Source organism: Musa acuminata, chromosome BXJ3-4, assembly GCF_036884655.1.
Source record: "Musa acuminata AAA Group cultivar baxijiao chromosome BXJ3-4, Cavendish_Baxijiao_AAA, whole genome shotgun sequence".
NCBI lineage: Eukaryota > Viridiplantae > Streptophyta > Magnoliopsida > Zingiberales > Musaceae > Musa > Musa acuminata.
Window position 1 is genome coordinate 1,627,091 of NC_088352.1, and position 13,497 is coordinate 1,640,587.

Genomic DNA, 13,497 nt, shown 5'->3' on the forward strand with positions numbered 1-13,497 from the left:
TTATGTCACATGATCTCCAATAAAACGAGGGATTTTTTTATCATTGATTATCCACCTATCACTATTTTTAGATTATTGGAATCTTTCATTCATTGACAAAACATTTAAAGAAGTCTTTGTTGATGTATTGGCCAAATCCTTTATTGTATTGCGTATGAATTCATGAAAGACATTGCCTAAGCCTTTGTTGTATTGCCAAATCCTTCAATGCATCACTAAAAGCATCCATATTGCTTTGCCAAAATATTTATCGTACAATGTTAATTACCATAACCTAGATTTCTAATGTGGTCGTCATGGAACTTGTCTTATCTATGATCGAAATAGCCCATTCGTTGAAGCATCGTCGGTTTAAAATTTACCAAAGCTATGGTTTTTGGTGTTGTTTGAGTTTTTTTTTTTCAACTCGAAATATTATTCCTAAATTTTTTAAAATTTAAAATAGTAATGTTACAAAACTTTTTCTAGGTGAGAATTGAGTGATTTTATAGAGCACAATAACTAAAAGGGAAACTAGTTCTATAAAGTTTTTTTAATGTTGCATAAGTTAGTATATCTTGAATAGTACTGTTTTGAAACAATTAGTTTTAGGTGTCTGCATCTTCATTTAATTTATATTTATTTGCTTTTATAGATTTTCAGTATCATTTGAATATGCCAAACTATTTTTGATAGGAAAATATTTAGCATTCGGGATGAATCAAGAGTTTTAACCAAACATAACTTTTGTCACTTCCAAAATCAGAAGTATTCACGAAGGATATACTTCCATACAATTTCAAACTTTAAACATTGAATTGGAAGTAAGCCAAGTTAAAAAGGATCTAATTTCGTACAACTTTAATCTATATTTTAGAAAGTAATCATGAGATACATTATTAGATTAAAGAATCCATTTTCGCATAAATCCTAACTTTAATTTGAATGAGACATTTTTAATAGATGAGAATGAAAATAGTTATAAGATATTTGAATAGCCTAATTTTGATCATAATGTTTTGTTGTCTACGCTAGCTAGAGATGGACTTTTTTTATAATATATCTATACAAGTTTTTAGCAAATATGACATAATATTATAAAGCATTTTGAACTATTATTAATATTAAATATGAAGTTAACATTGCACAATTGATCTTACGATCCTTATTATAATCATGTTTTAGTTGAATTATGAAAGCGGACTTTAATATGAAGTTGACATTGCACAACTAAGTTATATTCAATTAGAGCACCTATTAAAAAAAACCTCTAATTTAAATAATTAAATATCATAATAATTTTTAAATATTAAAATGATATTAATCATGTTATAATCATGTCCTACTAAATCTATGAAAATCTATGTTAGTTTAGTAGAAGTCAAAATTGAGTTAAGCTACACAAAAAAATTTATAATTTTAATAATTGAATTTCATAAAATCCTCTAAAAATAAAAAAAATAGAACCGATCATATTAGCATTATGAATAGATAATTTCAAGAAATTTTGGATTGATTTGGCTGAATTTGACCCAAGTACAATCAAAATTGAATTAGGCTACGTTTATTCATAGAATATACACAAAAAATCCTTAATTTTGATAATTAAATTTCATAAAATCCTTGAAAAAAATGGAAAATATATTGTTAATTATCTTGATATCATGTTTCATTAAAGTTTGAGTTGCTTTTGTTAAAGTTGATCCAAAAGTACCTATTGGTTTGGTTGAAGTTGACCCAACATTTATATATGATATAAACACTTTTCAAATATCACTTTTACATAAAAGAAATATTTAGCAAATTTTGTTATATAGTACACATCATACTAGCAACACATCAAAGACATCATTTAACTTTGAGAACAATGACATACAATTATATACAATAGGAACAAACGCCCATATCACAATACATATTACAGTAGTGACACACCAAAGACATATCATTCAATTTTTATACAATGATATTGATATTGATATTCACACACACACACACACACATATATATATATATATATATATATATATATATATATGATGAAACATATGTTTACTAGGATGTTTACATATATATATATATATATATATATATATATATATATATGGTGAAACATATGTGCATATTTTAGTAAACATAATAGTACTCGCATACCAGAGATATATAATTCAACTTTCATAATAATGACATATAATTACAATACAGTAGTGACACACCAAAGACATACAATTGTATACAATAGGAACAAGCGTCCATATACATACAATAGGAACAAACGTCCATATCACAAACAATTGCATACAATAGGAACAAGCGTCCATATCACAATACATATTACAGTAGTGAGACACCAAAGACATATCAATCTATTTTTACACAATGATATTGATATTGATATTCACACACACACACAAATATATATATATATATATAGTACTCGCATACGAGAGATATATAATTCAACTTTCACAATAATAACATATAATTATATACCATATGAATATGCATACATCATAATACATAGTAGTCGACATTCAACATTTACAACAACATTCAATTATAAACACACACACATATATATATATATATAGTACTCGTATACCAGAGATATATAATTCAACTTTCACAATAATGACATATAATTATATACCATATGAATATGCATACATCATAATACAATCGTAGTAGCCGACATTCAACATTTACAACAACATACAATTATAAATGATATGGTATTCTATTACATGTTTGACATGGTACCAATTATGGTATCCGGATGTCAAAACAACATATCTCATATCTAACGAGTAAAACTATCACATTATCATAATCAATTCTCTTAAATTGCAACAAAATGAACTTCATTCAATATAGCATTTGCAATTTCCATCCGAAACAACATGTCGTTTTATGTGAAATTTATTTCTTTGTACATCAATAAGTGATCCATATATCTTATCATGAACACAGTTCAGTCATTGCTAGAAAATGTGTCAATCAATTAGTAAAATCACCACGATGAATCATCAAAATAAATTAAGCAAACACTTACGTTTCGTCTTGCTGTGGGCATTTCACAACTTTCAACTTCCAACCTTACTAAGAATCTTCTCATAAATATCAAGTGGAGACTGCTAATATCAACAGCAGACATTTTCAGTCAGTTTTTTTGGCGCGGGGGGGGGGCGGGGAGAGAGAGAGAGAGAGGGAGCGAGAGAGATACAATGGAAATAGAAATTCTTTTGAAGATCTATGAATCACCATATGCCAATGTTCTGTGACAAAAGAATTTCTTAGGAAGTCGTTGAGGGAGGTTTTGAAGCTTATATTTGAATTCTTCAACCCAAATGCATAATATACTTTCTATAGTTCAAAACAAAAAATATATTAGTTCTCCATTCATTACAAAGTAATCATTATTAATAACATAACATAAATATACATCACAAACTTGAAACCAACTCTACATAAACATTGATGGCCAAAATTTATGTCCCATTAGCATTACATTATGACAAATATAGACTAATAAGCATCGATCATCTCTCCGTCAGTAAAATCACCTTCCTTGTGATAAATGTTCATCCATCTTATGTTGAGACAACTTGGGAATATCAATTTTTCATCACTTATATCGGATGTTATGTTTTCCTTTAAGTAAATTGTGTTTCTAAAAAAATATGGGCTATATTTTAAAACTTGATAGATTTTGAACCAATAAAGCCTTTGGACATTTGACTATGTAGCTCCTGATTCATCCTTCCACATTCTAGGTGTGATGGAATGAACTATGGATGACTGGATGATCTTTACATCCATTAATTTCATTGAGGATTAAGGTGATAAGATGTTCAAGTCCATGATCACGAAGGATCTTTAGTAATTTCTTATTTTTACGTCGATACTTCTAACAATTGGTGCATATTTGTTTTGTAACAATAATAGAAGTATCCTGTAAATAAAATAATTTGATAAATGCACCAAATGCAGAATACTACAACATCATAACATATCACATTCAATGGAAAATAAAAAGACTCATTGCCAACAATTGAAAAAACATCCCATCAAGTCTCATCATTATTAATATAGTAAACGTCTAACTAATTTTATTAGATAATCAGCTAAGGATTTCACCTTGCCGGAACAGAACACTTCTTCAATCCTTAGCTCCCTAGCTATGGACCATCTGAAATATGTAATTTTCAGCTCGCTAGGGATTATCTTAGTAGAAACAGGACATCAAGAAATCTAATCATGTGTCACGCAATCAGGTTATAAGAATCATAATATGAAAAGGCAAGCATAAACTAGAATAGAAGATCTCATAATTTCTTCATGAGAAAAGCACATCCAGCAATGCGCTTAGCTGTAACAGAACTTGTCCAACCACTCGGGATGAAACAAGCTCCTTATAGATTAAGAACTCAATTCATATCACATTCCAAGCTATTACTTCATTACAGTCACAATGGTAGAAACACGTCTACAATCTCTTGTCATCATGTTGGAAGACTACTAATCCCATTCTAAAGTGCGTACTAATGCTGTCAATCTTGTTCATCAAACTAATCAATTAAGAAAGAGAACAAAATTTGACAAACAAAATACACAAAAAGAGGATGATACTCAACATCGTTTCTCTTTTTTGGGTTTTGGGTTTGGATAGGAGAGTAGCAAAGTTATATAAAAGGTGACAGACCCTTACCCTAAATCAAAAGGTTCATCCTCCACCTCCAAATCACCTAAGCGTCCTACCCAGTCATCCAAAAGAATCCTACTTCTTATCATTTCAAAAATTTACCAAATATCCATAGCCAAATCAATTAAAACATTTAGGTGTCGAACACCCTACATAAGTCTGATATCTTACAGTAGACTTAAAACAAACAGGACAAGAATAACAAGTTAACAACCACATCTACAGAAAGTGATTATCAACAAGCAATTAACTATATCAACAATATCATTGCAAATCTTCTCATCATTCTTCATTTTCTTGCTATATGTGTGCATCCAAGTTCCATCTTACATTCACAAAGAAAAAAAGTAAATGGCAGGAATTATTTGGTTGCAAACTGCAGATTAAAGTTGAATGGCAGGAATCACACACACTACATGGATGCAAACAGTTATGCAGACAGTGGAAAATTAGAACCTGGAAACACAACTTGCTGGTACAATACCTTGCACCATGCATTATGCACTTGCAGGATCAAAGAGCAGTTCTGTTTTTTGGGACTACATTATACAATTCAATGAGTTCTGGAAACTCTGTGTGGCGGATGACAAACTCCTCCAGAAATTTCTTCTCTGTATATAACATGTATGTGATCATTTGGAGGTTACCGATGTGAACTCCCCTTGACTTCAGGCCCGTCAATATCCGATACCTTGGAATCAACCTTTTCTCCAAACTCATCGAAAAAATCCGTGGCCGGGGTGCAAGATAAGACGGAGCGCATCTGGTTTCATTTACCAAGAACTCCATCTTTCTCTGCAAACTCTTTAAAGAATATGCCACAATAGCAGGAGCCTTTCTGAATGCAGCAACGAAATCATCCTCGGACCACCCGAAACCCTTGAAGAACTCCAAGTGAGCCTTGAAGTTCTTCTCGGAGATACAGTGGAGCACACTCAGGGTCTGGAGGAACATCCCTGAGGTGCGAGCTACTCCCAAACCCTCGACACGACTGATTAACGCCTTCAGGGTTTCAGCATTCCGGGTTATGAGGAGGGGGCGGTGCCGTAGGATCATTGAGAGCTTCTGATCCGTGATCCCGCAATCCCTTAGAATTTCAATGTTAGGCTGGATCGTCTTCTCGATGCTACACCCGAGAAACCACCTGTTTCTCTTGCATATCTTCATCAGTAAGTCTTTGGACCCGAGGAGGCCTTGCCATAATTGGATCTTGGACAAGATGGTCTGGGATTTGTGGCTGATGACGCCGTTATTCGAGCTGACGAGGTGGGTAATGTCGGAGCAGGAGAAGCCCAGATCCAGCAAAGCTCGGAACTTTGGGGCCAGAGTCTTCTCCACGTCGAGGAGAAGCCACCGGGGGTTGACAGATAGGACCCTTTTCATCTGAGCATTATCAAAACCGTGGCTTTTGAAGAAGCCAAGGACGGAGTCAGGCTGATGGCGCGATTCGATGCGGCCAAGGAGCTTCGAGGCCTTGGCCGCCTCATCCGGATCGAAGCCACAGGAGCTGACCAGGTATTCAGCCATGAAGCTGCTCTGTGGAGCCCCGGAGGCGGCGGAAAAAGAATGGGTTGAGAGAAAAACGGCAGCATCGGCCGGACGACGGCGAGGGATGAAGGTGAAGGCTTTGAACAAGAGAGAGACGAACGGCGACCTATTAATCAACGTCATCGTCGTCTACTTCTCCTTCTTTGTATGTTCCTTCTCTTCTCCGAAACCTAGCGATGGTGGTGTTGGTGCGTCTGAAGGAAACTGGCCGGAAGTACCTGCATCCAAAACCCTAGAAGTGCTTCACTGTGTCCGAGGAACTCTTTTGTTCGGTCGGAGATTTCTTCGACCGCATGCTATTTTTTTTTTTCTTCGGCTACTTTTATCGTGTGCCAACGTAAAAAAAAAATAAATGAACGAATCCGATCTACATAATCCTACTTAACCATATTTAATTTAATATAACCCTAATTTACCTCTTATTCTTCGCTAAGTTAGCTCATGATAAAACGAGATATGCTTCATTGACAAAGCAGAAGTTTTTATTATTGCATTAGCTAAATCCAAAGCATTCCAAATTGTTTTTGCATATTGTTCCACCGTATAAACATTATAAAGTTGATTCGAAAGAGCATTGAGAATATGTCCTCTACACATGATTTTATTTTTGATTCTCTTTTTTTGTTCAGCCTTGACTTCATCGGTATCATCATCGGTTGTATCAGTAATTGGTTGAAGATTTGGATCAAGCACATAGAAGATCTTCAAAACAGTCAACATGAATTTCATCAAAACGATCCAAACGAATAAAATCTTGATTTAATAATTTGATGGTATTTGTGACCTCCATAGTGAATTTATATAAACTCACAAATATCGTTTTTAGATTGTTGGAAAAAATATGACAAAGAAGAGGATAAAAACACTATGAAAACAAATAACAAACATAAGATCAAGAATACTTTAGGAAAGATATTTAGGTTTGAAACATGTATAAACACTTTCCTAAAAACGATATTTGTACCCTCTTCTCAATAAAATTGTTATCGGGTTGATACAAATAGTTTTAGTGGATATAACAAGTCTTTAGAAGATATGTATTGAGCAAACAATAAAGAATCTTCAAAGAGAAATAAAAGAATATCTAATTCAATTGGAGAGTAAAGAAAAGGAAAATGAAAAAGATGCCTTAATAATTTACTCTCAAATATTTATTTATAGATATTTTCTCAAAATACGAAAAATAACTATCAAAATAACTATAAAAGAAAACATCTTTTCAAATAAATCTTTTGAAAAGAAATTCTTTTTTTTCATTTTAATTTGAATAATTTATAACAATCCTTATATTCATTTTTGTTTACTTATTTTTTACTTGAACGAAAATGCATTCAAATCTTAGCATAAACTACTTTTGAAGTGAATCATAATGTGTGAACCAATTCTTTTAAAATAAACTAATCCAGTAATCCTATTTAATTTGGTTTAGTTCAATAGAACCCTAATTTACCTCTTATTCTCCGTTAAGTTACCTCGTGTTACGTAATCTCAAATAAAACGAGAGACTTTTCATCATTGATTATCCACTAGTTACCAATGTTAGTTTATTGAAATCTTCATTCCTATAGGCTTCATCCACAAAACATTTGGAGAAGGTTTCGTTGTTGCATTGGCCAAATCCTTTATTATTGATAAAACATTTGTAAAATTTTTTTTTACTATATTCACAAAACATTCATGGAAGCTTCGCTACTGTGTTGCCTAAGAATTCATGGAAGGCATTGCCAAAACTTTTGTTGTGTTGCGAAAGCCTTAATTGCATCAACAAAAATCACATACGTGTACAAGATAAGATGGAGCATATTTGGCTTCATTTACCAAGAACTCATGTTCTTCTCTTTAAAGAACCTGCCGTTGGAGCCTTTTTGAATTCAAGCAGCAAATCATCTAACCACCCGAAGCTCTTAAAGAACTTCAAGTGAGCATTGAAATTCTTCTTGTTGGCTGATTGTATGGAGCACCCTCAGAGTTCGGTGGATGTAGACTACTCTCAAACCCTCGACACGACTAATTAACACCTTCAGAGTTTTAACCTTCTGGAATATCAGGCGAGGGTAGTGTCATAGCATCTCACAATCCCTTAGATCTCAATGTTAGGCTGAATCCTCTTCTCGATGCTATACCCGAGAAACTAGTAGTCTTTCTTGAATAACTTCACAAAAAATTAATTGGACCCAAGGAGGCCTTACCGTAACGGGATCTTGGACACGATAGCCTAGAGTTTTTGGTTGATGACGATAGGATTTGATCTGACGAGATGGGTGACGTTGGAGCGGGAAAAGCCCAAATCCTGTAAAGCTCAAAATTATACTCTAATTAAAAATAATAAATGAATTAATAAACGACATGTGAGTCTTAATGCCGATAAAAGTTGATGAATTAATAATTATACTCTTTAAATTATAAAATAAAATCAATGATAATATGCTTATTTAAAGATATTTTATCGTACAAGTCTCATCTTTGAATTAAGATTCATTTTAATCCCTGTAATTTTGATCATTGATCACTTAAACTTTTACGATTTACTCATGTATATAATAATCTATATATTTAAAAAAATATAACATATAAACTCCTTCCATTAAGTTTGAATTAATTAACATTAAAATATACTTACGGGACATATTGACTCATAATAAATTATTAATAAAATAATATATAAATTATATATATATATATATATATATATATATATATATATATATATATATATATATATATATATATATATATATATATATATATATATATATATTGAAAGGATCTCAATCCTTTTAAAGACAAAATTCCTCATAAAAATTAACAAAACTTACAAAGAGAATTAGTCTTTTTGCTACTGCAAGAACTTTCGTTGGAAAAACAACTCCATCCACCAACTAGATGCCTTATCCATCAACTAGTTCTCAGGCAGGAAAGTACATATATAATTCTTCGCTGATAACAAGTCAAGCCTTTGACAGAAAAACATTTCTATGATGATCAACAAGTATTAGGGTGCAAATCCACTATGACGTCTGTTGATCCTAAGGACTCAACGAAGATGAAAAATTATCCAGAAAATTCCAATTTCTGTCACAAGAGTAACCAGTGCTTCTGTTTAATTTGACAGAGTACCTACCAGCAAAAGATGCTGTGACGATCATTTCTCCAGGGCCAATGATGCATCAAAACCTAAAAGAAAGCACGAAGCAAAAGAATTAGAATGCTACAATGCCTCAGGGAAGATTATTTTGATTTATTTGTCCAGAGACAACAATACATCAACGTGTTAATAAAACGAACACACCTAAAGACAAATTAAGATATAGAGCTGAGACTAGCAGCTATAAAACAACAGAGTAGCATATAAAAGAATCTGTTGAACTAAGGGCTGCAATTAAATTCCAGAGTACATGTTGCTATTGGGCAATAAATTTAGAGATGCTTTATAGTCACATTGAAGCACAAGTATGTCACATAAAAACAACCTGCACTTGACTTGCAGATCACCTTTTTGTCATATAGCTCTTACAGATATGACAATAAGAAGATACCCAATAAAGGATGCAAAAGAAACATACAGTAGCAAAAGCCAAAAAAGTTGAAAATTTGGATTTTCAGAGTGCATAAACCACTATAACTACATATCATAAATATAATTAAAGATTCAAACTGTCAGAAATATCTTGACTCGAGTTTGACAGTGGGCAAAATACATTTTGGGAAGGGTTTTTTTACTTCATTTTGGTAAGGTTGAAGTTGGTATCATATGACAGTGGACAAAATACATTTTGGGAAGGGTGAAATTGGTTTACAAGAAGCCAACCAGTCTCATTTCTCTTTCATTACCTGAAGACTGGGCAATGGCTGAATTTTGCCTATAAAAGTAGCTCCTAGAATTCTATTTACTTTTCCAATTTGTTCAACAGAGCCTTACTATTGTAATCGAACTAGCACACTGCATATGCCAACCTCTGGACAGTAACACCTGCTAAAAGGGCAATTTCCGAGAACAGTGTTAATCCACTTGATTTGGACCAAACACTCGGCAAACAGAGCTAACACCCACGTATTTTGGATTGATCAGAACATGTTATGCTCAATATGACCAAGTCATAAGATGAGAGGAAAATATCATCCAAACATCTGTAATACACAGAGCAAAATAATAATACTCATTGCCAACAATTGAAACAACATCCCATCAAGTCTCATCATTATTAATATAGTAAACATCTAAATATAATTTTATTAGATAATCAGCTAAGGATTTCACCTTGCCGGAACAGAACACTTCTTCAATCCTTAGCTCCCAAGCTATGGACCATCTGAAATATGTAATTTTCAGCTCGATAGGGATTATCTTAGTAGAAACAGGACGTCAAGAAATCCAATCATGTGTCATACAATCAGCTTATAAGAATCATAATATGAAAAGGCAAGCATAAACTAGAATAGAAGATCTCATAAGTTCATCGTGAGAAAAGCACATCCAGCAATGCGCTTAGCAGTAACAGAACTTGTCCGACGACTCCGGATGAAACAAGCTCCTTATAGATTAAGAACTCAATTCATATCACATTCCAAGCTATTACTTCATTACACGAATGGAATGGTGCACCACTCACAATGGTAGAAACACATCTACAATCTCTTATCATCATGTTGGAAGACTACTAATCCCATTCGAAACTGCCTACTAATGCTGTCAATCTTGTTCATCAAACTAATCAATTAAGAAAGAGAACAAAATTTGACAAACAAAATACACAAAAAGATGATGATACTCAACATCGTTTCTCTTTTTTGGGTTTTGGATTTGGATAGGAGAGTAGCAAAGTGATATAAAAGGTGATCGACCATGACCGTAAATCAAAAGCTTCATCCTCCACCTCAAAATCACCTAAGCGTCCTACCCAGTCATCCAAAAGAAACCTACTTCTTATCATTTCGAAAATTAACCAAAACTCAAACCTAATTACCAAATATCCATAGCCAAATCAATTAAAACATTTAGGTGTCGAACAACCTACATAAGTTTGATATCTTCCAGTAGACTTAAAATGAACAAAACAAGAATAACAACCACATCTACAGAAAGTGATTATCAACAAGCAATTAACTATATCGACAATATCATTGCAAATCTTCTCATCATTCTTCATTTTCTTGCTATATGTGTGCATCCAAGTTCATCTTACATTCACAAAGAAAAAAAGTAAATGGCAGGAATTATTTGGTTGCAAACTGCAAATTAAAGTTGAATGGCAGGAATTACACTACATGGATGCAAACAGTTATGCAGACAGTGGAAAATTAGAACCTAGAAACACAACTTGCAGGTACAATACCTTGCACCATGCATTATGCACTTGCAGTATCAAAGAGCATTTCTGTTTTTGGGGCTACATTATAGAATTCAATGAGTTCTGGAAACTCCTTGTAGCGGAAGACGAACTTCTCCAGAAATTTCTTCTCTGTATATGACATGTATGTGCTCATTTGGAGGTTACCGATGTGAACTCCCCTTGACTTCAGGCCCGTCAATATCCGATATCTTGGAATCAACCTTTTCTCCAAACTCACCAACAAAATCCCTGACCGGGTTGCAAGATAAGACGGAGTGCATCTGGTTTCATTTACCAAGAACTCCATCTTTCTCTGCAAATTCTTTAAAGAACATGCCACAAGAGTAGGAGTCTTTCTGAATGCAGCAAGGAAATCATCCTCGGACCACCCGAAACCCTTGAAGAACTCCAAGTGAGCCTTGAATTTCTTCTCGGAGACGTTGTGGAGCACAGTCAGGGTCAAGGGGAACATCCCTGAGGTGCGAGCTACTCCCAAATCCTCGACACGACTGATTAACGCCTTCAGGGTTTCAGCCTTCTGGGCTAAGAGGAGGGGGCGGTGCCGTAGGATCATTGAGAGCTTCTGATCCGTGATCCCGAAATCCCTTAGAATCTCAATGTTAGGCTGGATCTTCTTCTCGATGCTATACGAGAGAAACCACCTGTTTCTCTTGCATAACTTCATCAGTAAGTCGTTGGACCCGAGGGTGCCTTGCCAAAATTGTATCTTGGACAAGACGTTCTGGAGTTTGTGGCTGATGACGGCGTTATTCGAGCTGACGAGGTGGGTAATGTCGGAGCAGGAGAAGCCCAGATCCTGCAAAGCTCGGAACTTTGGGGCCAGAGTCTTCTCCACGTCGAGGAGAAGCCACTGGGGGTTTACAGATAGGAACCTTTTCATCTGAGTATTATCAAAACCGTGGCTTTTGAAGAAGCCAAGGACGGAGTCAGGCTGATGGCGGGATTCGATGCCGCTAAGGAGCTTCGAGGCCTTGGCCGCCTCATCCGGATCGAAGCCACATGAGCTGACCAGGTATTCAGCCATGAAGCTGCTCTGTGGAGCACCGGAGACGGCGGAATAAGAATGGGTTGAGAGAAAACCGGCAGCATCGGCCGGACGACGACGAGGGATGAAGGTGAAGGCTTTGAACAAGAGAGAGACGAACGGCGACCTATTCATCAACGTCATCGTCGTCTACTTCTCCTTCTTTGTATGTTCCTTCTCTTCTCCAAGACCTAGAGATGGTGGTGTTGCTGCGTCTGAAGGAAACTGGCCGGAAGTACCTGCTTCCAAAACCCTAGAAGTGGGTCAGTGTGTCCGAGGAACTCTTTTGTTCGGTCGGAGATTTCTGCGACCGCATGCCTTTTTTTTTCCAGCTACTTTATTTTGTGTGCCAACATTAAAAAAAAAATAATCCGATCTACATAATCCGATTTAGTTTAATAGAACACTAATTTACCTCTTATTTTTCACTAAGTTATTTATGTCACATTATCTCTAATAAAACGAGGGATTTTTATCATTGATTATCCACCTATCACTATTGTTAGATTATTAGAATCTTCGTTCCTGGACAAAGCATATAAAGAAGTTTTTGTTGATATATTAGTCAAACCTTTTATTTTATTATCTAAGAATTTATAAAAGATATTACCTAAGCCTTTGTTGTATGGTCATACAATGTTAATTACCATAGTCTAGATTCCTAATGTGGTCATCATGCAACTTGTCTTACCTATGATCGAAATAGTCCGTTCGTTAAAGCATCGTCGGTGTAAAATTTGTCAAAGCTATGGTTTTTAGTATTGTTTGAGTTTTTTTTTTCAACTCGAAATATTATTCCTAAATTTTTTAAAATTTAAAATATTAATCTTACAAAACTTTTTCTAGGTAAGAATTGAGTGATTTTATAGAGCACAATAACTAAAAACTCTTGA

General features: G+C 34.3%; 2 protein-coding genes across 4 annotated transcripts; both read right to left on the reverse strand.

Moving 5' to 3' along the window:
• Window positions 1–5,194: 5,194 nt before the first annotated feature.
• On the reverse strand, window positions 5,195–6,352 carry LOC135634936 (transcription termination factor MTERF15, mitochondrial-like). The gene has a single exon (XM_065145692.1). The coding sequence runs from the start codon at window positions 6,350–6,352 to the stop codon at window positions 5,195–5,197; it is 1,158 nt and encodes a 385-aa protein (XP_065001764.1).
• A 2,748-nt stretch (window positions 6,353–9,100) lies between these two features.
• Window positions 9,101–12,887, reverse strand: LOC135635730 (transcription termination factor MTERF6, chloroplastic/mitochondrial-like). Of its 3 annotated transcripts, none has more exons than XR_010495726.1 (3): window positions 11,563–12,887; window positions 10,488–10,528; window positions 9,101–9,403 (listed from the first exon to the last, which is right to left on the reverse strand). XR_010495726.1 is itself a non-coding variant. In XM_065147017.1 (2 exons), exon 1 carries the CDS (start codon window positions 12,746–12,748, stop codon window positions 11,576–11,578), a length of 1,173 nt encoding a protein of 390 aa, XP_065003089.1. In that variant the 5' UTR covers window positions 12,749–12,886; the 3' UTR covers window positions 9,101–9,403; window positions 11,563–11,575. The 3 variants fall into 3 exon arrangements, 1 of the variants encoding a protein (XP_065003089.1); XR_010495725.1 differs by having other exon boundaries at window positions 10,488–10,539; window positions 11,563–12,886; XM_065147017.1 differs by lacking the exon at window positions 10,488–10,528 and having other exon boundaries at window positions 11,563–12,886.
• Between the last annotated feature and the right edge of the window lie 610 nt (window positions 12,888–13,497).

What these genes read in the sequence shown, in the direction of transcription:
- LOC135634936 (XM_065145692.1), bottom strand. Translation starts at nt 6,352, where the DNA reads ATGACGTTGATTAATAGGTCGCCGTTCGTCTCTCTCTTGTTCAAAGCC.
- LOC135635730 (XM_065147017.1), bottom strand. Translation starts at nt 12,748, where the DNA reads ATGACGTTGATGAATAGGTCGCCGTTCGTCTCTCTCTTGTTCAAAGCC.